We start from the raw sequence: 25,808 nt of genomic DNA on the forward strand, positions 1-25,808 counted from the left end.
ATATTTGGCAACATCTTCAGGAACCACTCACTGGAGGGCTCTGTGTCACTGGGCAGGCATCTGCTTTCCTTGTTTTTTTTAATCCTCATCGGAGGATATGTTTATTGATTTTTGAGAGAGAGGAAGGGAGAGAGAGAAACATTGAAACATTGATCCGTCACCTTTGGTACTTGCCCAATCAGGTATTGAACCCGCAACTTAGGTATGTGCCCTCATTGGGAACCAAACCCACAACCTTTTTGGTGTATGGGACAACACTCCAACAACTGAGCCACCTGGCTAGGCCTGCTTTTTCTTTTTTCTTGTAAACTCTCCTTAATTGGATCCACAGTGTTCGTCGCTTTTCTACACGTGTAATCCTGTCGTCTGTGAATAACGTCAGACCCTTTCCTTTCCTTTATACCGTTAACCTCTTTTTTTGTGCCTTATTTCAAGGGCCAGCCCCCTCCGTCCCGTGTCGAATATGGCAGCTCAGTGACCACGTGCCTCTCCTGGCCTTAGAGACAGTCTCCCGGTTTCTTTTCACCATTAAATACAATATGGATGTGTTTTTTTGGTAAATGCCGTTTATCAGATGAAGGAAGTCAGTCTATTGCCAATTTTCTAAGGGTTTTGGTTTTTATCATGAAGTGCTGACTTTAATCAAATGCTTGTGCATCTGTTAAGATTATACCTGATTTCCTCCCCTTTGTGGTCAATGTGGTGAGCTGCATTGATTGATTTGCAAATGTTAAACCAACCTTGGGTTAAGCAAACTAACCTCTGTCATGACATATTTATTATTCGTTATATATATTACAGGAATCCGTTCGGCAATATGTTGGATCAATATTTGGAAGAGGGCTTGGTGTGTAATTTTCCTTTTTTGTGAATGCTTCTGTTTCATTTCTTTTGGTCTGAGGATTATTTAGGTCTCATAAAAATTAGGAGATTTCCCTCTTTTAAGAAATAATTGCAAAATTTTATGTAGCATTGGTTTTATGTCTTCCTTAAATGTTTGGAAGAATTTGACAGACAAGCCATCTGGGCCTACAATTTTATTTTTTGGGGAATTTTCCTTTTCAGATTTAATTTTTAAAACTGTAGATAATTGAATTATTTGTGCTTTCTATTTATTCTTAGATCTTTTTATCAATGAATTGACAATATTATCTACATTTTAAATTTGTTGACATAAAGTTATTGATAATATCTTTGTACTATCTTTTTAATGTCTGTAACATCTATACTTATGTGCCTTTTTTCAATGCCGATATTGGTACCTTGTGACTGCTGTGTTATTCTTGATCAGTGTTGCTAACCACTTCACTAGCATGTTCAAGGGCCTAGGAAACATGTGCCTTTGACTTCCTTCATTTCTTTACATTGATCATCTGATTTCAGTTTCACTTGTTTCTGCTCTGATCTGTATAATCTTTTTCTTTCTACTTATTGTAGCTTTTTGGTAGTGATATTTAGACCACTTGTTTTCCACATTTCTTCTTTTTAATGTATACATGTGAATTTATAACCTTTCCTTGTAATGTCGCTTCAGTTACATACCAAGAGTTATAGGCTGTATTTTTGTTTTAGTTTTAACGGCTTTGAGGTTAAATTAGCATACAATAAGCTTTATATATTTACAGTATGTAAGTGGCGATAAGTCTTGACACACGTATACATTCAGGAAGCAATCACAGCAGTCGTGGGAGTGGACTGATCCATCACTCCCCGAAGATTTTTCCTGTCCCTTTGTATGTCTCTCTCCACCCCACAGCTAATCACTGTTCAACTTTTTGTCGCTGTGGAGTAGTTTGTATTTTGGGAAATTTATGTAAGTGGAATTATACAGCATGTACTCTTCTGGGTGTTGGGGGAGCGGATGGCTTTTGTTCACTCACATAATTATTGTGTTTAGAAAGTTTCCTTAGAAAATTTTGTTAATAAAGTTTGCAGCTAAATGTATAAGAGATATTGGCATTAAGTTTTCTCGTATGTCTTCCTCTGGTTTTAAAACAAGGTTAACACTGACCTCACAGAATGATTTGGGCAGTATTCTTTCTTGTTTAATTTTACAAAAAAGTTTGTGTAGAATTGGTTTTATCTATTTCTTAAAGTTTTGGGAGATTTTACCAGTGAAGCCACCTAGGCCTGGAGTTTTGTTTGCAGGAATGTTTTTAACTACAATTTCAATTTTTAGTGGATATAAGTTTATTAATGTGGGGGCTGGGGGGCGGGGGGGGGGACAGGGGATTGGGAGGTGGTGGAAGAGGCCAGAGACGGGAATAAATGGTGATGGGGGGGGGAAAGACTATTCATGTAATTTATTCCTTTTTGTATAAGCTTCATTAGATTGTACCTTTCAAGAAATTTGTCCATTTTGTGTATGTTTCTGAGTTTATAGGTATAAAGTAGTTCATAATATTACCTATTGTCCTTTAATATCTGTACAATGTGACTTGATAACAATACATCAATATTCATTCATTAATGACAACAAATATACCATCCTATCTAATAATCCTATCTAATAAAGAGGGAATATGCTAATTGACCATCACTCCGTAACAAAGATGGCTGCACCCACAGCTGAGGCCAAGTTCCCATAAGGAGCCTTAACAAGCAATCAGCAGGGACCTGAGGCTATGCCCTCCCCGGCCCCCATGGGGCTTGACAGGGGACCTCAAGGTGTGCTTCCCATACTGGTGCTGGGCTAGGGGACCTCAGGCTGCTCCCCCCGCCCCTGCGCCAGGCCAGGGGACCTCAGGCCGCAACCCCCACCCAGAGGGGCTTGACGGGGGACCTCAAGGTGCACTTCCCATCCTGGTGCTGGGCTAGGGGACCTCAGGCTGCTCCCCCGGCCCCAGCGCCAGGCCAGGAGACCTCAGGCCATGCCCCCCACCAGGTGGGGCTTGATAGGGGACTTCAGGCCATGCCCCCAACCCTGGCACCAGGCCGGGGGACCTCAGGCTGCACCCCCTGACCCAGCACCGAGCCAGGGGACCTGAAGCTGCACCCCCTGACTGGCAGGGCTTGACAGGGAACCTCAAGGTGCACCCCCAGTGCTGGGTCGGGGGAACTCAGGCCGCGCCCCCCGCCCAGGGGGGACCTGAGGCTGCACCCCCCTGCCGATGGGGCTTGACAGGGGACCTGAGGGTGTTCCCCCATCCCAGTGCTGGGCTGGGGGACCTGAGGCTATGCCCCCTCCGCCTGGCAGGGCTTGACAGGGGACCTCAGGCCATGCCCCCCACCCAGCGGGGCTTAACAGGGGATCTCAGGCCATGTCCCACACCTGGCAGGGCTTGATGGGGGACCTCAAGGCATGCCCCCCATTCTAGCACCAGGTCAGGGGACCTGAGGCTACACCCCCTGCCTGGTGGGGCTTGACAAGGGTGGGACTAGCCAGGTCTCGATCTAGCCCAATGGGGGGGTGGGCGGCCGGGTCTGGGTCTCACGCGATTTTGAGGTGCATGTGGGTGGGCGGGGACTTGACTCTGGGTCCCGTGGTGTGCCCCAGACTATGACAGGAGGAAAGTTTTCATATACATTTTACTAATTTTCTTTCATCTCTGACACTTCTATTATAGAGAAAGGGCAAAGAGCAATATTAAATTATTTCCTCTAATTAATCCCCTTTTAATGTGCACGAATTTCATGCACCGGGCCACTAGTACTGATATAAGGTGCTAGTGATAGGGAAACTGGGTGTGAGCCTCACAGGTACTTTCTGTATGGTTTGCTCAATTTTTATGTAAATCTAGAAATAATCTAAGCAATAGTCTATTTAAAATAAAATCCCATCTTTCCTTCAGGGACTGGTCGTCTGAGATACATTCAGGGGAGAGACCCTTGGCAAACCAGTGGTCAGTGAGGTCACGCTGTCCCCCCACCCCCAGGGCCCCGGGGGCCCTAGCCCTTCTCTGTGCCCTTCAGGGTGCTGGCTGTGCTCAGCCGGGGACTGTGCCCACAGGGGTCCCTGTTTACCTGGGGGTGGGAGTCCCTGCTCCCAGCACCTCAGCCTTCACCCCAAGGGGACAGACTGTGCTTAAAGACCAGCAGCAAATGAAGGAGTCACCAACTTTGGGAAGACGGTTCACACTGCACCCCATTTTCCGCCGGAGTAAGAATTCCCTGCGTCTTTTCCTGAAAATGTGGAAGTCTTATATTTAGGCAGGAGACGATGCGGGGTATGCCATTACATTCCAGTCTTGCCTTTTGGACAATAGTCCCTGATTTTCTTCTAGATGTTTCTGAAAAGACAAATTTGCTTTTGCCTTGACCTATTTTATTGTGGGGGAAAAAATACCAGAATTGCTTTGCTATGCCTTTTACTTCCGTTTGAAATGGTAGAACCCCCAGAACCTCCACACATCTGCTCATCTGCGGCCTATCTGAGCCAAAGATCAGCAGGAGGGAGAGCCAGCCATGTGGTCTGGGCTCTAAGTGGGTCAGGTTCTGTAAGAGAAGCCTGGCCCAGCAGGGAGCCTGCTCCATACTCCTGCCTCGTGGGAGTCTTAGCTCCCCGAGGGAACGGCCTAGAGTGGGCCAGGCAAGAAGGGGCAGCTGTGGTCTCCACTAATGGACTGTGGCCAAGGATGACCTTCCCAAAGGAGCTGGAGGAAGGGAGAGGGAGAGAGCGCGCGGGAGAAACCTCAATCAGCTGCCTCTTGCACGCCCCCTACTGGAGATCCCACAACCCAGGCATATGCCCTGACCGGGAATTGAACTGGTGACCTCTCTGTGTAATGGATGATGCTCAACCAACTGAGCCACACTGGCCAGGGCTAAAAGATCGATCATTTTAAAGTATCTATTTATTTAAAAAAACACATAGCACAAATACTGTGAAAAGATGGCCCAAAGAGTTGAGTAAAATCATTGCAACACATACAACTGACAAAGGACCATGAACCAATCTGAAGCATTCCCCACAACACTGGACGACAGAAACCCCACAAGACGAGGAGAGCTCAACAGGAGCAGGCACTTCATAGAAGAGGCTACAAACGTATAAGGAGATTCTGCACTTCATTCTTAATCAGGGCGATGCATGAAGCTTTATATACTTGTCTGGGCCAATTCTATTTGGAGGTTCTCAACCCTTTTACGAAACAAAAGAAGAGGACATGTCCTGGAATGACATGTCTGAGTGTATGGTCAACTCCATCTCCACTCTAGGCTTTCTTGCTACCCCCAGCCTTGTGGGTGCCCAGGGAAGTAATGCTCTCCCATGCTTTACCTGTGTGGTCTGAGGACTCATGGCTACTGAGTTGCCTCCTGAAGAACTTCTGGGTTAGTTACACTGTCTCCTTGTGAGTGTAAAGGAAGGTAAATCACTTCACTGAGTCTATCGGACAGGAAATACCTTTACCCCCGAGGAGGACTCGGCCCTGGGGCGGAGGCCAAGGAGCCCGCAGGACCCTACACCAAGCAACGTCTGCGGGAAAGGGCTCCGTGTATCTCCCAAAGGTGCCTCTCCTCTAACCCGTGCTCTCTGCATAGCGCCTGGCTGAGCATAGGTTTTACACATTTAGGATCAGGAATCCAAGGAAGACAAGATGTCAGGTGGAAGTAACAGGAGAAGACATTGTAAAGAGTAGTTCAGGGCAGATAATTGGTAAGGTGGCTATAAACAGCTAAAATCAATTTATAAGACAGGAGAAAATATCTGTGAGCAAATTTAAAATGAATATTCTAAAACTAAGATTCCTAAGAGTGGAGTGGTATGTTGCATGGAGAGTTATGCTGTATGTTAATATTATGTAGTATTACATTACAATCTACATGGATATATCGGGTTGTTGTTTTTTAAAAAAAATCACTATGAAATTAAAGCAGCATACCTGAAAATGTCTATTTAACACGCACACATACAAACACACACAAAATAATAGAGGAATAAAAGACAAAAAAGGCACCCCAAAACTGATAGCCATCAAATGAGATGCCAGACAAAAGGCCTTGCTTCTAAAAGAAGTGCTCACCAGTGTCGACCAATGTCTTCCAAAGACATGTGTTCCTGTGCTTAGACTTTGATGTCGTCTGGGCATCCGAAAGCATTATGGCCGGAGGACCTGGAATCGCGGGGCCCGGCCTCTGCCCACAGCTGCCCCTGGGGGGTCCGTGCTCACCAGCGCCTGCCCTCCCTCCCTAGGCATGCTCAGTCAGGGGAGCCGCAGGCTTAATTCTAGCCTGAGCGAGGCAGCCTCTGCTTCTCCCTCCAGCAGCAACAGGAGGACATGCTCCGTGGACCACACAGGTGTCTGCCCAGCAGGCCTCACAGATAGAAGAGAGCAGAGGGCTCAGGCGGCTCAGTCTCCATCCTGGGCTCTTGCAGGCCGATGCTCTATCCACTGAGCCTAGCCAGGTAGGGCCGGCCTTGGGTTTTTTAGGTGAACAGTTCTCCTCACACGCACCTGGGAGCAGAAAGGCGACGCTGGGCCTGGGGAAGGAAGCACAGCGACTCAGAAGCTGTAGGGAACGTGGAGTGTATAGTGTGCCCAGACAAGCAAAGGTAAGACGTCACAAACACGTCCACCCAAGTTAACTCATCGGTTTACAGCAAATCCAATAAAAATTCTAGTGTAACTTTTAATTAATTTGATTACATGATTTTCAAGAATAATTATCTCCTAATTGTTTTTTTTTAAATATATTTTATTGATGTTTTACAGAGAGGAAGGGAGAGGGATAGAGAGTTAGAAACATCGATGAGAGAGAAACATCGATCAGCTGCCTCTTGCACACCCCCTACTGGGGATGTGCCCGCAACCAAGGTACATGCACTCAACTGGAATCGAACCTGGGACCCTTCAGTCCGCAGGCCGACGCTCTATCCACTGAGCCAAACCGGTCAGGGATCCTAATTGTTTATCATAAAAAATATACCTTTCTAAAAATAATCAGATTAACTTTTCAGCTTTGGTCAACTCTTCCCCCCCCCCCGCCACCTCACCACCCTTTTTTTCTCCTTCACTAATTTTTTTCAATTGATCTGACAAAGTGTAATAGAATTCAGGTGGTGAATTTCCATCTCTGGCCTATGAGTTTGGCTGCTGGTGATTCAGGTACTGTCTGGGGCTGCCAGACAAACCTTCTGATCAGATGTTAAGAGAATCCAGCCTGAGATCCGGCACTCTGCCATGGAGACAGTCAGCACAAAACTGATGTTGCGTAAACCCCGCCCCAGACACTCAAAGGCAAACATAATCACAACCCTCCCTGCCAGCTAGCGCCAAAGGGGCGGGCAGTTTGCCCAATGCTTTCCCTTCCCCCAGCCAGTTAGCAGCTGGACTGCGGGACGCTGCTCTCTGCAGGGTTGACTTGGGGGGGCGTACGTTTTGTGCCTTTCACTCATGCGTGCGCACTAGCAAGAAAGACTGTCTTTTCGGGAACCCTTCCTCGTTTTCATGCTAAAACACACAGTCCTGGGTGGAGACTTAGCATGCTAAGGACACATGCAGTGCATGAAGAAGCATGTAGTTCCACTGCGCAGGCCCCAGCGTCCCCATCTCTCTACACGTTACGTCACACTTAGAGGTCTTTCCTGCCTCATCGTCTGTAAAACTGTCCCCAGCTTTTGTTTGGGGGCAACCTGTCTCTTTCTCCCTTTAATGTTGTCTCCCTCGGCGCTGGCGCTGTCTGTAAGAAACCTCTCACCTGAGCACCACTTTGGGGCGAACTCTCTGGATTTCTATCCCAAGAACTCGGGACGGTTCGATGGTGGACACCTGCCATGGAGCCCCCTGGTTCGATCCTGGCCAGTGCACCAGTCTGGTGAACTTTAGATTTCTATCCTGGGAGGTCACAGGAACCCAGGGCGCCAGGAGCGACCCCACGTTCTGACCTGCGGGTTGGTGCCTCCGGATGCTGTGTTTACTGATGTGGAGGAAAAACGGGCTCCTAATTAATCCGACGGAAAGGACCCTCACAGGGTGACCTGATCATAAATTCCAGCTGGGTGGGTCATGTGGGTAGTCATACCCCAGGTCTATAGCTTCTTTGTTGTGGTTTAGCTTTGCTTTTTTTTTTTTTTAGTTTATCTTTATTGTTTGAAAGCATTACAGATGTCCTCCTTTTTTCCCCCATGGACCCCCTAACCATTCCCTCAGCCTTCACCACGTGTTGTCTGTGTCCATGGGTTATGCACATATGCATGTAAATTCTTTAGTTAATCTTTCCCCACCCATCCTCCTCTGCCTTTCCTCTGAGACTCTTTTTTTTCTCTTTCTTTTTTTTTTCCCTTTACATATTTTTATTGATTTCAGAGAGGGAGAGAGAGGGAGAGAGAGATGGAAACATCAATGATGAGAGAGAATCATTGACTGACTGCCTCCTGCCCGTCCCCCACTGGGGATCAAGCCCGAAACCCAGGCATGTGTCCCTGATCGGAATCAAACCTGGGACCCTCCAGTCCACAGGCTGATGCTCTATCCACTAAGCCAAACTGGCTAGGGCCCTCTGAGACTCTTTTAAAAATATATATTCTTGGAGAGGAGACAAAATGGCGGCGGAAAAGACGGACGTGTCCTGAGCCTTGTCCCGGAGCAGATAGAGGGAGCAGCTGAAACGAGTGGAAGCCAGCCCGAATTGGCGAAGGAGGCGCAACTGGTGAGACACTTTGCAGCCGGGAAGGACAGCGATCCCCCCGATAAAGCAAGACACCCATGAAAAACACACATGGTGTCTAAATAAGACAAATGAAAATCGTTTGGGCAAAAATAAAAAGGATCCCAAATCAATTACATAGAAAAGATTCCTTTATTAACTTTTGGTCGAGAATATGTTTGTATATTTTCAGAAAACAACTCCAAGACCATGTGGATTCCTGCAACAGAGAGGAATGGACAGGACTGCTCCAACCACGAAGACAAGAGGAGAAACAGTCCAGAGATGGAAGACGCTGACGACACCTTGCCACGCTAGCAGTCAGCAGCTGTGCGACGCAGCAGGTTGCCTAGGACCAAACCAGAGAGGGTCGGACCTGCATTGCCACCATGTGGCCACCATCCAGATATCATTGCTGACATGTACACATAAGGAACTGTTTGACATTGAAATGGGGACTCAGAACTGTTGGACATTGAAATTGGGACTCAAACATTTTTTGTTATTATATGTTTATTTCTAGTCTGCAGAGGCAAGATTTTTTAAAGGAAAGAAATGGGGGAAAAATAGATACAGAGGCAAAGAAGCATTGAACAGACTGTCAAACTACAGCGGGAAGGCAGGGGAGGTTGGGGGGGTGGGCTGTAAGAGATCAACCGAAGGACTTGTACGCATGCATATAAGCATAACCAATGGATACAAGACACTGTGGTGGGGGGGGGCAGGTAAAGGCATGTACTGGGGGGGGGGAGGGGAGGCCGGGGGGAGGTCAATGGGAGAAAAAAAAAGGAGACAGATGTACTACTATTTGTAATACTTAAAACAATTAAAAAATAAAAATAAAAAAGAAAAAGAAAAAAATATATATATTCTTATTGATTTCAGAGAGGAAGGGAGAGGGAGATAGAAACATCAATGATGGAAGAGAATCATTGATTGGCTGCCTCCTGCAAGCCCCCCTCCTGAGGACTGAGCCCGCAACCCAGGCATGTGTCCTAACCAGGGAATTTGTCCTGACGGGGAATCAAACTGTAATCTCTTGTAATTGATCCGTGACCTGGTTCATACATCGATGTCCAACCACTGAGCCACGCTGGCCAGGCCCTCTGAGACTCTTTGCTTTAAGCAACTTGCCCAGTTTCTGTGCATCTGAAACCTTTGAAATGCCAGAGTGATTCTCCTTTCAGGGTCTCAAAGGAGCACGTGATTTTGTTAACGATCTTGTAACCCCCACCTGAACGTAATCTTCCTTCTGTTCCTTCCTTAATTCCAAATGTTGAGATCTTGCTTCCAGATTTATCCTCTATTGGGCTCAAATAAATTTTTATAAAAATTCTCTACAGGTTTGGACATTCTTTTTTTTAAAATTTCTTTATTGATTAAGGTATTACATATGTGTCCTCATCCCTCCATTAACCCCCCAACACCCCCGCCCACTCATGCCCTCACCCCTCTGGTGTCTGTGTCCATTGGTTAGGCTTATATGCATGCATACAAGTCCTTTGGCTGATCTCTCCCCCTTACCCCAACCCTCCCCTACCTTCCCTCTGAGGTTTGATGATCTGATCGATGCTTCTCTGTCTCTGGATCTGTTCCTGTTCATCAGTTTATGTTGTTCATTATATTCCATAAATGAGTGAGGTCATGTGGTATTTATCTTTCTCTGCCTGGCTTATTTCACTTAGCATAATGCTCTCCAGTTCCATCCATGGACATTCTTTTTGTTGTGGTGGTGATGGTGTTTTTGTTTTTGTAAATCCTCACCCAAGGATATTTTTTCCATTGATTTTTAGAGAGAGTGGAAGGAGGTGGGGAGAGAGAGAGAGAGACAGAGAGAGAGACCATGATGTGAGAGAGACACGGAATTGAACCTTCGGGCCGACACTCTTACCACTGGGGAACACTGGCTAGGGCAATTTGGACGTTCTTTTTAAAAATGATTTTATTGATTTCAGAGAGAGGAAGGGAGAGGGAGAAAGGGATAGAAACAGCATTGATGAGAATCATTCATTGGCTGCTGCCCACACTACTGGGGATCAAGCCCACAACCAAGCACATGCTCTGACGGAATCAAAACATGACCTTCTGGTTCACTGGTCATCGCTCAACCACTGACCCACACCTGCCGCCGGTTTGGACGTTCTTAAGTCAACACTGGAATTGGTGCAAGTGCCAGCAACCGGTGTCAGCAGAGCCTGGATGGGGCTTCTCAGAGGCAGTCACTACAGAAATCAGCAGCTAATAATAAACTAATATCTTGGGCCAGAGGAGAAGGAAGGTGGCATTGGCTGGCCAGTCACCCTCCTTCTGGAGGGTGAGTTATAAAAGCTTTGTCTTTCCACAGAAGCGCTCCGGAGCTCGGCAGAGACCACGGCAGGTGCCATGACTGCCCTGGGTGTCACGGTCGCCCTGCTGGTATGGGTGATGGCTCTGCTGTGTGCCTTCTTCTGGAAGCAGATGTACAGCAGCAGGAAATTGCCCCCAGGCCCTTTCCCACTGCCCATTGTTGGGAATTTATTTCAGTTGGAACTCAAGGATGTGCCAAAATCCTTCACCAGGGTAAGAGAAATACTGTTAATTTTGGGGAGGAGAATTAGATGTAATATGTGTGCATTCAACTCATTGTCAGACAAATTGTTCCGAATTAACTGAATTAACAGTAGTGTCCAAGAGCAATATTCAAAATATTTAGCTGATGGTAGAGCTTGGGCACGGAGCACTTGAATGGGGATTGGCTGTGGATGGCCCTGGAGGCCCCTGCCTGAGCCGGGTGTTAACTGCCTCTGTCATTGGCTGGCTTGGTGAGGCCACTGCCATACATGGTGTCGTGCATTCACACCAGGTGCACAAGGGCTGGTGTCAACTTGGAGTCCTTTGTAGATGCCAGAGACAGACCTCCTCCTATGATTGTGGTGAACAGTGGATGAGCTAAGAAATCTGAAAACGAAACGAGCTGATAAATCTACTAAATGAGTTAGTAAAAGAATGCCACACAGCACAGGGCAGGCTTGGAAAATGTTTTCGTTAAGAGAGGTGTTGATGGTGCTTTACGCACCACATTGGGGTGGGCTCCCAGGGGTCAAGAGGGTGCGGGCTCTGGGTCCCCCTGCACCTCTGTCCTTGGATGTCACTGTGGTTATAGCCAGCATGTGACTTCCCTGGATAATGGCCCCAGGTTATCTGAGAATCTCCTCCATCAATGGGACCCCTCTCACTGCCTTTCCAGGTGTTTGGCTCCCCTGCCTCCTGGGACCCAAAGGCGCTGGGTCGTAGCAGAGGCCCCACAGCTCAGCCCTAGGTGGAAGGAGGTCATGGCACAGGACCAGGGAGAACCTCGCCCCAGGACAGCCCTCGGTGCTATAAAAGAGCACAAAGCCCCACGCCTGGGCCAGGAGCCCTGCCCCTCACCTTTCTGGCTGGCCGTGTCCACACCCGCCCTTCCTCCCTGTGGAGCTGGCAGGGCTGCGACTTCTGTGCTGCTCAGGGACGCAAGGGTCTCTTTCTCGTCCCCTTACCTGTCTGTCCCTGACATCCACAGGAAAAATACAAAAATACAACATTGCCTCGACCGTGGCCGACCTGTTCTTTGCAGGGACAGTGACCACCAGCGTCTCTCTGAAATACGGGCTCCTGGTTCTCATGAAACACCCAGAGGTGGGAGGCATGTAAACGGCAGGCAAGGAGCCCAGGGCCCTGTGGCTGTCTGACCTGGGCGGTCAGCCTACGCATTAGGCTTCAGCTTTCAGTCTGCAAGTGGCGCTGCTTGTTAACCCTTGCAGGGCATCAGACACATTCTTTGAGGGGACGTGTCCTTGTGCATGACAGCCAGCTGGCACTCTTGAACACCTGTCCTCCCGTACCCCACTGACCTCCGGATCACAGGAAAGGAGAGCCAGCACCAGGTTGGGAAAATGTGATGCCGTCTGCATTCTGCTCCATAGTAGGACCTGTTTATGACCCTGAAAATAATGTCTGCATTGCCCCCGAGGAAGACCTGGCCTTCTGGGCAGAGCAGGGAGGGAGGGCCGGGCAGGGGTGAGGAGGAATTCGGATCAGAAGGAAGAAGCCCTAGGGAGAAGCTTTCCAAGGCTGCCCGCTGCCCTGGAACCCCTTCCCTCCTTCTAGGTGCGACTCAGGGTGCCTGGAGGAGAAGACATGGCTGCCACCGTGTGGAAGGTTGTGCTGTGGAAGTACCTACATGGGCATGACTTTGTACATTTAACGTTTACTAAGTACCATCATACAATCTGTATTGTTGTACGTGTTTTACATTTTTCTTCTGGTACCGCACTGGATGTAATTTTGCAGTTCATGCTGCATGTTGTGAAGGCCCACAGGAAACGTCAAACCCAGAGAGGCCAAGCAACTTGCCAAAGGTGGCCGCTACCTCTGCCGAGAAAAACAGGGACTTCGGACTTCTGCTTCCTGGGAGTTCTCCAAGCGGTAGACATGCATGTTGGTCTTCATTCTGTCATTCACTGTCAGACTTCTTAGAAGTCATGAACAGAGAGATTCCTCTCCCAAAAGAAATTTCCAAGACCACTTTGTTAGTCTCTATTTCTGGCATAAAGACAAGAGCTGGAGTGGTCCTGATCAGCTGAGATAATAGAAGCTAACAAGGAACCGAGTGGTAGTGGAGGTCGGGCCTGCAACCCCAGCCCCCCTGCCAAGGCGGAGCCCAGGGCCTCAGCCCCTACCCGTGACTGTGGTGGCGCCTTCAAACCTGACATCCCTGGTGGTAGCAGAGAGGCTGGTGACCTTGGCATCAATGCCCATTACCACAATGACACCAGCAGCAGCAAGGCCCCGGCCACTTTAGCAGCATTAAGGACAGCAAGGGCTGCACCTCTGGCAGAGGCAGTGGAGGGGGAACGTGCCACCTCTCAAACCTGAAGCACCTCAGGTAAGAGAAACTAAAAACGTGTGCTGTAGCGCCACCTACTGGAAGGCAGAAGAAGGCCTCTAATTACCGACCTGTTGGATCTTGGAATTAAAGTAAACAACGCCTTACCTAAACAAGAAAACTGTTGGCTACTTCAAATGCACTGGCAGAGGAACAACTCATCAGACACCATGAGAATGAGAATTCTCCAGAAGTCAAACTTAAAGTTACAGAAGATTGTAACCGAATTGATAGCAAATTCAAAATAGCTGGGATGAAGAAACAGCGAGCTACGAGAAAACTCAGAAGGACCGTTTAATAGGCTGAGGAGTAACATTAATGATCAGAAACACACTTTACCAAAGAGACTGAAGCTCTACAGAAGAACCAAACAGATATCCTGGAGCCGAAGAACTCAATATAAGAGGTGAAGACTCACCAGAAAGCCCTGGGAATAGAGCAGACCACAGGGGAGAGAAGACAGAAATCTAGAAATGATCACATGAAAGAGGAGAGAGACCTAAGATTTTAAAAATGAAGAAACTCTAAGAGAACTGACTATAAAAAAAAAAAAATGGAACATGGGATACTTGGTATCCCAGAATAAGAAGAGAGCGAAAAGGGAACAGAGAACTTATTTAAAGAAATAATAGCTGAGAACTTCCCACACCTGGCGAAGGAGCTGGGCATACAAGTATAGGAAGCTATTAATCAACTAATTACCTCAACACAAAAAGAACTTCTCCAAAACATTATATTAAAACTGTCAAAAGTTAACGACATAGAATTTTAAAGGCAACTGGGTGGAGGGCGGGGGAGGGTAGTAACCTACAAAGGTACCCCCATTAGGCTATCTGCAGAAATCTAGCAGAACTCCACAGGCCAGAAGTGAGTAAAATGACATATTCAAAATACTGAAAAACAAACACTGCCAGCCAGGAAGATTCTATCCACAAAGGTACTCTTCAGATATGAAGGAGATAAAGGCCTTCCCAGACCAACAAAAGCTGAGGAGCTCACCACCACTAGACCTGCATCATAAGAAATGTAAGGAGCTCTTTTCCCTGAGATGAAACTACACACAACTTCAAGTAAGGTGATGAAGAGACAGATGGAATCAGAAAATTGCAAAGGGGGGGAATGCATTAAAAATAACTATAGCTATTTCAATTCGGTAACAAGCTCACAACATAAAATGGGATAGTTTGTGGCAACAAAAACATAAAAGGGGAGATGGAAAAGGACGGGATCTGTAGCCTATATAATAAAAGAGTAATATGCAAATTAACCATCGCTCCGCTACGCCCACAAGCCACGCCCACCAGACAATCAGGAGCGAGTATGCAAATTAACCCCAACCAAGATGGCTGCGGCCACAGAGCGAGCAGGAGGCTTGGGTTTCCCCGGCAATGGAGGAAGCCAAGCTTTCCGCACACCCTGGCGGGCCCAGGCCTCCACTCAAGGCTACAAAGTTTCAATTATAAAAGATAAATAAATCCCAACAAAAATGGCTGTGGCCATGGAGTGAGCAGGAGGCTTGGGTTTCCCTGGCAATGGAGGAAACCAAGCTTCCTGCACACCCTGGCCAGCCCAGGCCTCTGCTCAACGCTACAAAGTTTCAATTATAGAAGATAAATAAATCCCAACAAAAATGGCGGCAGCCACGGAGCTGGAGAGAGCAGGAGGCTTGAGTTACCCCCGGCAATGGAGGAAGCCAAGCTTTCCGCACACCCTGGAGGGCCCAGGCCTCCACTCAAGGCTACAAAGTATCAATTATAGAAGATAAATAAATCCCAGATACCAGGGCCTCAGCTTGGGTCACCAGGGGGCATGGCCGGCCTGCAAACCACCACAGGACACTCTCCCAGGCCGCCCCACACCCCAAGGGAACCCCCACCCTGATCTGGGACACCCTTCAGGGCAAACCAACCGGCCCCCACTCGTGCACCAGGCCTCTATCCTATCTAATAAAAGAGTAATATGCAAATTGACCATCACTCCAACACACAAGATGGCTGCCCCCATGTGGACACAAGATGGCCACCACAAGATGGCCAGCAGGGGAGGGCAGTTGGGAGGGACCAGGCCTACAAGGGAGGGCAGTTGGGGGCGATCAAGCCTGCAGGGGAGGGCAGTTAGGGGTGACCAGGCTGGCAGAGGAGGGAAGTTGGGGGTGACCGGGCCTGCAGGGAAGCGCAGTTGGGTGGGACCAGGCCTGCAGGGGAGGGCAGTTAGGGGCAAACAGGCTGGCAGGGGAGCAGTTAGGCATCAATCAGGTTAGGGGGTGATCAGGCTGGCAGGCAGTAGTGGTTAGGGGCAATTAGGAAGGCAGGCAGGTGAGCAGTTGGGAGGCAGCAGTCCTTGATTGTGAGAGGGATGTCCCAGTAGGATCGGGCCTAAACAGGCAGTCAGACATCCCTCAAGGGGTCCCAGATTGGAGAGGGTGCAGGCTGGGCTGAGGGACACACACCCCCATGCACGAATTTTGTGCACTGGGCCTCTAGTAGTTAAATAGTGTTAGGAAAAGTGGATAGCCACATGCAAAAGAATGAAACTAAACCACTGCATTACACCATACCCAAAAATTAACGCAAAGTGGATTGAAGAGCTGAGCCTAAGACCTGAAACCATAACATATGAAGAAGAAGGCATGTACTAAGCTCTTTGATATCAGTCCTAGTGATGTTTTTATGGATTTGACTCTAAAGGCAAGGGAAACAAACGTGAAAATAAACAAATAAAACATCAAACTAAAAAGCTTCTGCACAGTACAAAATGAAAGGGAACCTACAGAATGGGAAAATACACTGAGTGGCCAGATTATTATGATCTCTGAACGCATAATAACCTGGCCACTCAGTGTATATCCTATATAATAAAAGGCTAATATGCAAATTGTCCCCTCGACCAGGAGTTGGACCAGCAGGCAGGCCGGCCAACCGCCCATGTCACCTCCCCCTGGCCAGGCTGGCCAGACCCAACCCATGCACGAATTCATGCACAGGGCCTCTAATATATATATATATATATATATATATATATATATATATATATATATATATATACACTGAGTGGCCAGATTATTAATATGAATATATAGATTGGCAAATCACATACATGATAAGGTGTTAATATCCCCTGGGTTTAGGGGTTAATTGTGGTGATGGATGGTGATGAGCACAACGTAGTACATACAGATGTTGAATTTTAACACTGTACACCTGAAACTCGTATAATGCTACAAACCGATGTTACCTCAGGAATAATTAAAAAAGAGAGTGGATGCCAAAACATGCTGTAGACTAGAACCTGACGAGCTTGGCTCTTGCTGACATTTGTGGAGGGGTTGTCCAACAATCCAAGGCTCCTGGCACCCTGAAGCACTCTTGGCCTGGAGGGCTCCCTAGATGGCTGGCTGGCTGGCTGTTGAGCCAGCCTAGAGTCAATCCTTTTCACCTTTCCATTCATATCTTGGCAGAGAAATTTCATGAAGAAATTGACAGGGTGATTGGCCAAACCGAATCCCTTCCATCAAGGACAAGCTAGGGATGCCCTACATGGACGCCGTGGTGCATGAGATTCAGCGGTTCATCAATCTCCTGCCCTCCAACCTGAATCATGAAGCAACCCGGGACACAGTGTTCAGAGGCTACGTCATCCCCAAGGTCAGATGTGAGCTGGACTGCACACCCCGAGTACCATCCTACCAGCTCAACCTCTATCCTGCCTGGGGACAGGATGGAGGGCCCAAGGACATCTCCTTCTGGCAGATGTGGCTCGGCCACCCCTGGCTGCAGAGTACCCCTTCCCTAGCAGGCCTCACATGGACCTGGTGACCACAGAGATCGGGGAAATATGGAAAATGGGCTCCTGAGATAGTCCCTGGGGTTGGTGGTATCACCTGAGGATATTTTTCCATTGATTTTTAGAGCGAGTGGAAGGGAGAGAGAGAAACATCAGTGTGAGAGAGACACATCGATTGGTTGCCTCCTGCAAGTGCCCGGAGTCCGCAGCCAAGGTACATGCCCTTGACCTGAATTGAACCTGGGACACTTCAGTCCATGAGCCAACGCTCTATCCACTGAGCCAAACACACCGGCCAGGGCTGTTGGTGGGATGTTCTAACAGCAGAAAACAAACAGCAACAACCAGCCCTTTGCTCCAGTGAAAAGGTTAGCGCTCTCACTGCTGTTTAGACCTGACCCCTGAGTTTCCTATCTAGTCCCCCACTGAACACTTTCTCTCTTGCATAGGTAAAATGCAAAACCCCCTTCTTCACTGGGGGCCCCCAGATCAAAGCCCATGGGTTGCTAACTTGACTGAGAACGCTTTTATTCTTCTAGGGCACAGTCCTAATTCCGACACTGGACCCCGTCTTGTTTGATAACCAAGAATTCCCTGATCCAGACAAGTTTAAGCCAGAGCATTTTCTGGATGAAAAAGGGAAGTTCAAGTACAGTGACTATTTCAAGGCATTTTCTGCAGATAAGAAGAGTTCAATTGTAGCCCCCTCCCAGGATTTGTCCCGAATTCCCGTCCTCTGCTCCCCGGGTCATCTGCCATCATCTCAGACCTGCATCACGTCCTTCATTTCTATTCACAGTGTGTGCCTCCCTGTTCAGAGAGGTTAATGACATGTTCTCACCGTAAGTCCTGGGAATGAGGTGTTGCGGATGAATTATCTTTCCGAACAGTAGATATTTCACTTCATTCAGGGCTAAAACTCTTTATTTAATAGAACTTAGTAAAAAAAAATCTTACAAAAACGATATTACCTAATCCTCTATCTGTTACTAAACAGAATGTAACCTTTGGTTACCTGGACCATCATGGGACCCTCAGCCTTTCCCGGGCTGTCACCTCTGGGCCTGGGTCTCCTCCCCAGGTCTTCTCTCAGCTGTTGGTGTGAGGGAAGGTCCTATCAGCTCGCTAACTTTAACACCTGATGGTATAGCATTGGCTTCTTGCCTGTGGGACATGGGTGAGCATGGGGTGGGCACAGAGCATACTCCAACCTCCCATGGGTTTAGGCAGCTGCGTCCTGGTGGTTATGTGTGAAGGCTGGTCCCTGAATATGTGGTACTGGTACTCTTATCCTGAAATACATTCTGTGCTTATTTCAACAGGCAGAGGGGGTCCATCCCGCTTTAGGGCGGCAGCGTACTCCCGCCTGTCTCATGTATACTGTGTCACTCCCGCCTGTCTCATGTATACTGTGTCACTCCCGCCTGTCTCATGTATACGTGTCACTGCAGGGAAGCGGGTGTGTGTCGGAGAAGGCCTGGCTCGCATGGAGTGGTTTTTGTTCTTCACCGCCATTCTTCAGCACTTTAGCTTGAAGTCTCTCGTCGACCCCAAGGATATTGACCTCACCCCCATCGTGAATGCGTTTGCCAGCATCCCGCCCGATTACAAACTGTCTCCTTCCCCGCTCACAAGTGTGAGGCACGTGTGCTCTGAAGATGGTAAAGGGACGTGAGGAAGCTGCTCTCAGCTGTGCTAGTGAGGGGGGAGCGACTAGGGATGCAGGGCCTCCGGACACTGGGCACACACTGTCCTCAATGAAACAGGTCATGCTTTGGGGGTGGGGGAGGCAATGGTAAGATATGTACACATATAATACCTTAATAAAAAAAATTAAAAACAAAACAAAAAAAAACGGGTCATGCTTCAAAGCCAGCAGTGGTGCCATCTGCCAGTCTCTCTCTGACGGACCATCCTGCCTCCCTCTTGTAGGGACCCTCCCACATGGCCCAGGACAATCTCCTCATCCCAAGACCCTCACCACATATTCAGAGGCCCCTTTGCTGGGTAAGGTAACATAGGCACAAGTTCTGGGATTAGGATAAGGATGCCATTGGGCCTGTTGTTCAAACCGAGTCTGGATTTCAGGTTTGATGCCTCAGCTCTCCTGCTGGCGGGAGAAGAGTCCCACTGAGGCCTGTTCTTCCTTTTCCATGGAAACGGTGCTCTTCAGTCTGGGGCCTGTGTGGGTCTCTCTCCGCCCCCACCGTTCACTGTCCTACCTGAGCGTGGGAGCCTTTCAAGACAAGGAACATCTCTGTACTTAGTTCGCTGTGTTTTGACCCCGGAGCACAGACCTCCACTCCCAACACTGCCTTTAACCAGGCTGATGCATTTTGGGGGATTTGAAACATGCCTCAGAAGCACACAATAGTCCTGAGTGCCTCCAGCACACTGCGGATTTCTAACATTATATTCTTATAACAGGGTCTCAGTGATACATTTTGTGCCCATGAGAGCACAAACCACACTTAGCCTCCATTGCATTTCTTTTTCTCAGCCAGTCAGTGGTGAGTGTGGGCATGTCCAGTCCTGGGGTGGAGGTCTCCATGTACAGTCCTGGGGTGGAGGTCTCCAGCACCCTGGTCCTCACTGTTGGGATTTCGGGGGTGCTGTGTTGTCCAAACCTGACTAGGGAATGGAAGAAACAATCACAGGGTGGGTTCTCAGGACCCCTAGACCTATCGTGAGAGGTCTCGGGCCTGCATCCCTCTGCCTGGGGACGCAGAGCAGTGGGTCCTGGAGGTGAGCAGACCAGAGACTGGGGGGTGAGGGAACCATTGAGTGCCCTCTGAGGCCAAGAGGCCGAGTGCGGCCAAAGCTTCACCAGCCTCAGAGGCCTCTCCTCCCCTCCCCCAGCCCCCCAGCATGGACACAGCTGAGGCAGTTGTACAGAAATAGTGCCTTTATTTCCTGAAGCCCAGGCATAAGCTCCAGGGCAGGGGGGACCTCCTTGCCTAGGAGGGTATCAGGCCCTGCTCAGCGGGCAGCTCTGGGTCTTTCTCCTCGCTGACTCCGAGGGGCTTTGGATTGGCCTGTGGGAAGTCAGGGTCTGAGATGGAAGTCTCCCCGAATCCGTGTCCCCACACCCTCTCTGGGGCCTGCCTCCCACCATTGACAGCCTCTGGTCTAGACTTTGCCTTGGCTGTGCCCCTGTGGGAATGCCCTTCCTTAAAGATCATCCTCTGAGGACGCCCCAGACCCTCTCCTTGCCTTCCCGCCCCCCAGTTCCTTTCATGAGCTGTCATTTGATTCTGGGGCTCACAGCTTCTTCTGGGCTGGTCCCATCCTCTTGTTTGCTCTGGGCTTGAGCAGTGACCTGCACGCCGAGCTTTTCCAGTTCCTCCTTCAGCCTGGACATAAAGGGATGGATAAGAGAGGGGAGGGGAGGGGAGGAGAGGAAAAGAGAGCTGGAGAGGGCATGAGACAGAGGCAGGAGAGAGGCTCCCTGAGCCAGCCTCCCCTTACAGACAGGGAGAGGGGCTCCATGCCCACCTCTGCCTCCTCTGCTGCAGCTGCTGGCACTCCTCCTGCAGCTGCTCGTGGCGCTGGGCAGTGTCCTCCAGGAGCTCCTGGGCCTTTCTGGTCTCCTCCTCAAACAGATGCCTGAGGGTGGGGCCATCAGTGCTGGCAGCTCCCTCCCTCTGCCCTTCCCCACCCCGTCCCTGTCTTACACGGCAGCTGCTGCCTCCTTGCTGCGGAGGAAGAGCCCCTCAGTGATGGCAGAGCAGCCCTTGGTACCAAACTGGGAGCTCAGACGATTCTTCACATCCTCCAGCTTTGCTTCTACCAGCTTCTCTGCAGCAGGAAGGGACAGATGAGCAGGGCAGGGCAGGACAGGACAGGGCAGAGCAGAGCAGGGCAGGGCAGGGCAGGGCAGGGCAGGGCAGGGCAGGGCAGAGCAGGGAAGGGCGCCCCCATTCTCACCTTCCTTGAGCAATTGCTCCTTGCTGCTGTCCAGGGCACCAATCTCCCGGGCCAGCTGCTCTGGACTCTGAGGGGGAGAAAGGAGGCCCATGCTTATCTCCCACTGCCCCCCATTTGCCTCCAAGAAGCCTACTTGCATCTGTCTTCACTCAGCATGCCTCACCTCCTACCACCCTGGCCCTCCAAGCATGCCAGGCCGGTCCAGCCCCGGGGCCTCTGCACTGGCTACTGCCTCTGCCGGGAACGTTTCTCCCGCTGCCTACGGTGCTGTGCTGCAGAGGCTCAGGAGGCTGTCCTCTGGAGAATCGGGACCAGCCCAGCCCTGTTGCTCTTCTTCATCCCTCTGCGTGGCCCCTCCTTGAGCCCTTCCATCCTGACATTCATTCTCTCTGCCTAGTTTCTGGTTTGGAGGCTGGAATCCCTGGTGGCAAACACTGACCCCCACCCCCTACCTGTGATGTCCCCAAACATATCTATCGATCTCCTTGATGGATGACCCCTCCTTAGCTCATCAGGATTCCTCCTGACCACTGAAGGGCCCTGAGAAGGCAGCAGGGATGGGTGGGCAGGACCAGCGAAGAGGATGAAACTGGGTGGCAGTGAGGGTGGTGATGAGGGTCTGACTGGAGGGGATTTTGATGTATGGCCGTCACAACTTGCTCAGGCACGGGGTGTGGCGGGTGAGAGGAATGACTTCTGGAGGGTGACTCTGAATTTTGGGCCTGGTTCTGCCAAGGAAGATGGGGAAATGGGAGGAATGGCTTTGAGTGACTCACGTGGAATTCCCAGAGGTCCTTGTGCTGGCTCATCAGTTCTTCCAACTGTTCCTCGAAATCCAATCTGGGGGGCAACCACATTGGATGAGGGGTCCTGGATTGAGACGCCCCACATCCTGGCCCAGGCTAAGGGTCTCCATGTACAGTCCTGGGGTGGGGGGCTTGCCCATACTCTTTGCTCTTCTGTGGAAACTTCACCACCTTGACCCTCCGAGCCTTAGCTTGGCCAGTTCCTCTTTTAAGCCCTGATATCATCCCCATCTACAACCCACTCCAGCCCCCGAAGGCCTCGGGCGCTGGGCTTTACCTCAACTGCCTCTGTTTGCTCTTCTCTTCCTCAATCTGGAAGTTGAGGGCACAGATTCGCTCCTTGCACTCTTCTAGCAGGGTTTGCTTCCTGGAAGAGGCAAGACAGCCCTCAGTCATGTTCTCCGAATGTCTCTCCAGGAAGGGGCTGGGGTGGGGCTTCTGCCTCCTTCTCCTGAGGTCTGTTCTAGCCCTCTAGGTGGAGTCCTTCTCTATAACTTCATGGAGGGACATGAGCACATGCCCCCTGGAAATATCTTGGTAAGGATTAGGGAGATCAGCATGGACAGGGTCAAGTGCAGAAGCACACACACATTAATCTCATCTGAATTTCCCAAGCAATCTTAGGATTCCAGGGCCTGGTGCCTCTGGTCACAAAATGAGCTGAATAAGTGTTCAGGAGGTGCAGAGATGGATACACAAATAGTCAGGTGGATGAAGAATAATGGATGATTGATGAGAGGCTGAGTGGACAGACGGATGAAGGGACAGATAGGCAGGTGAGTGAATAGACAGCCATGGAGACTGTGGAAAGAGTAAAAGGCTTAGAATAAAAACCAGCTGTAAGAATTTAATTGGGATGCTAGCAAAAAGAACCATTATCCCCAGTGAGTGAGAACACCCATAACATGCCTGCCTACTTCGAGAGCTGAGGTGGAAGACACTCATTTGGCCTTTCCATGTGACAGGAGTGAAGGAGAGCTGTGGTCTAAGACATTCCCCTCACGTTCTTTACCAGAATGAAGGGCAGGGCAGAGTGAGGCCCAGGTGAGAGGGAGGCCCAGGAGAGCGCTTACCTCTGTGCCTCACTTTCCTTTTCCTGGCAATGGAGCCGGAGGATCCTCAGCGTCTCTGCAGGGAGAGGAACCGCCAAGGCGTCAGGTTTGTGGAGAGGTAATAGGGTTACATCATGTGGAGTCTCGTGGACACGGGGTGGGACTCTGTCATTTGCTGCAAATCGGGGGATGGGGGAGCCACAGGAGGGATGCCAGCTGATTCAAAGGCTCCGCAGGGCGGGCGCAAAGGCAGAAGCCTGGGGGCAGTGTAGCTGTAATTACCTTGCTTTTTACTCAAGATCTCTTTCAGGCGCACTTTCTCTCCACTCACTGGAAAACACAGTAACAGGTTCAGGTATCAATGCACGTTCAGGTACCAAGGACCACCCACGGTACCCTCAGGGACACAGGCAGTTTGGTACAGCACTCCTCCGAAAAACCAAAATGGACCTCTCAAGGCAAACCCTCTCCCCTCTCGTGACCATACTCGCTGTGAGCACCAAAGGGCTCTGATGTTGAGAAAGGGTGACTGGAGGACCCTGTGGATGCAGGTGTGTTTATATGGAGGGGAGAGAAAAAGGAAACACGTCATATGAAATGGGTAAAGCCTGTGAGGAAACACGTCAAGCAGGAAGGGGCATGTGATCAGGTGGTGCAGGTTGCTGTCTTTAGATGGGATGATGGGGGAGGGTCTCTTTGAGAATGGAATATCTGAGCTAGAGCTGAATGATGATGTAAAGCAATGGGAACCGATATTATCTGGGGAGGGGTGGGGAACAGCCTAGCAAAGGCCCTGAGGTGAAAGTATGCTTTGGAGGGTGTTTTGGAAGTACCCTACCCACAGTAGGCAAGGGGGAGTTTGGTAGGCTACGACCTGAGGCTGGAGAGGGGGCAGGGGCCCTTGGCCACAGTACACATGCTCAGTGTCTGGAATACTGGGCTCAGGGAGGCATGACATTGGGGACCTCTGAGTGAACCTTGGCACACTTACGTGAGTCCAGTTCCTTCTGCAGGGTCTCCCAGACAGTCCGGGCCTCTCCCAGCTCCTCGCTGGCTTTCTTTTTTGCTGTGCCAAAGAGCAGAAGGTCAGGCATTGTCAGTGCAGCCTCCAGCTACACCATTCCTTGCAAACAGGGACATTTCACATTTGTCTTCAAGCAAACCCAGGGGGGCCCAGATTTTATTGAGCAGAAGAATGAGGCTTCCAGAGTCCTTTCTGTTGGGCTCTGTCTGCCGCAGGTCCAGGCTAATGGACCCAGGACTAGAACAGCTGCATTTGGATGGACCCGTGCTTGGTTTAATGCTCTGCAGTTGCTGTGGTGAAATACTTAGTAATTTCTGAACAAGGGGTCCTGCATTTTCATTTCACAACGGGCCCTGCAAATCATCTGGCTGCTCCTGGCTGACAAGCTAAAATTCTGAGCTCACCTTGTTGGACCTCATTAATCCGGTTAATCAGGACCTCAACCCTGGGCTCTAGGCTTCCCGCTGCAGGAAGGAAAGGAGGTTGAGTGAAGATGACAGGGCAGGCAGAGGCACATGGGGACCCTCCAGGGGCTCACTTTCAAGGTAGGGGAGACGAGGAAGAGATAAACCAAGATATTGACCCAGGCTGTGGTAACTGCAGTCAAGAGAAAGAGAGGGGCTAGGGATCAAAGACTGAAAGAGTGGGACATGCTTCTTCAGATATGGGAAGGCCTCTTGAAGGCCCCAAATCAAGTGAGGGGGTAGGCCCTGCACTCCTTGGGTGGGAATGGCAGGCAGTCAGTCAGAGGTCTGGCCTGAGATGGCAACATGGCTGGGAGGAGCCTGGTGAGCAAGCAGAGTAGCAGAGGTGAGGTGGAGGGAAGGGAGGTGAAGGTGAAAACATGGGTCTAACTTTAATTCCTTTTATGCAGTGACAGTCAAGTGGGTAGTCAGCAAGGGGGTTGCAACTGGGTTTTGCGAAAATGTTTTGCCTGCTATCCCCTTATACTTTAATTTTGGATCATGGGTTTATACTTTTATTTTCAAGAATTAAGTTTTAGAAGTAAGAGTGAATGAATTGATTTCCAAAGGTTGTGAACTGTGGGGCCTGTAGTTGAATCCACTTCTGTTTGAGCCTCAGTTATAATGGAGACAGATGACCTTTCTGCAACTTCTTCACCATATCCATCAAGTTTTCAATTTTCTGTGAGGACTTGGCCTGCCCTGTGGAGACAAAACAGAACATTTCAGAACCCTGTAGGAGTGAGAGGGTTGAGGAAGGATCCGACAACCTTGGGCTGGGACTGAGGTGGGCTGAGGGCAGACCTCCTGTCAGAGAGATGCCCCGGCTCCTTGTCTTGAGGTGGACACTGCATGAAAGATAAATTGAGTCCCTTCATGATCAGCTTTTACTAAAGGGTAAATGACACCACAGATATCCTTTTACTAAAACTCAGGGAGGAGGAAGGGATGCACTCTCACTGCTGCTACTGTTCAAGACTGGATCAATGCTTGTGATGTAATAGAGAAAGAAAAGAGAGGGATAGAAGAAACTGGGAACAAGGAGTCAGAAATCACTGCACCTGGCAGACAGCATAATCAACTAGAAAGTGCTAGAGATCTTATTTTTAAAATCCCATGAGGAATAGGAAGAACATTTAATAAGATGTCTCATTTAAGCATATATAAATACTAGAGGCCCGGTGTATGGAATTCGTGCATGGGTGGGGGGGTTGTCCCTCAGCCCAGCCTGCACCCTTTCTGGGACCCCTCAAGGGCAGTCGG

The 25,808-nt window shown here is 49.5% G+C and overlaps 2 protein-coding genes across 2 annotated transcripts; one reads left to right on the plus strand and one right to left on the minus strand.

Annotated features, from left to right (window-relative positions):
* Positions 1-10,968: 10,968 nt before the first annotated feature.
* Positions 10,969-18,912, plus strand: CYP2E1 (cytochrome P450 family 2 subfamily E member 1; the record flags this gene model as incomplete). The annotated part of the gene is given in 8 exon segments (XM_080687859.1): positions 10,969-11,145; positions 11,813-11,864; positions 12,125-12,247; positions 16,947-16,976; positions 16,979-17,133; positions 17,812-17,953; positions 18,724-18,883; positions 18,885-18,912. Coding segments are annotated over 8 exon segments (867 nt in total).
* A 1,317-nt stretch (positions 18,913-20,229) lies between these two features.
* SYCE1 (synaptonemal complex central element protein 1) lies at positions 20,230-25,227 on the minus strand (the record flags this gene model as incomplete). Its single annotated transcript, XM_080641204.1, has 12 exons — positions 25,185-25,227; positions 24,486-24,545; positions 24,049-24,123; positions 23,340-23,387; positions 23,079-23,133; positions 22,283-22,372; positions 21,976-22,039; positions 21,200-21,266; positions 20,947-21,070; positions 20,768-20,878; positions 20,538-20,625; positions 20,230-20,307 (listed from the first exon to the last, which is right to left on the minus strand). Exons 1-12 carry the CDS (start codon positions 25,210-25,212, stop codon positions 20,230-20,232), a joined length of 888 nt encoding a protein of 295 aa, XP_080497330.1. The 5' UTR covers positions 25,213-25,227.
* Between the last annotated feature and the right edge of the window lie 581 nt (positions 25,228-25,808).

This window comes from Plecotus auritus, assembly GCF_963455305.1.
Source record: "Plecotus auritus genome assembly, chromosome: 9".
Taxonomy (NCBI): domain Eukaryota; kingdom Metazoa; phylum Chordata; class Mammalia; order Chiroptera; family Vespertilionidae; genus Plecotus; species Plecotus auritus.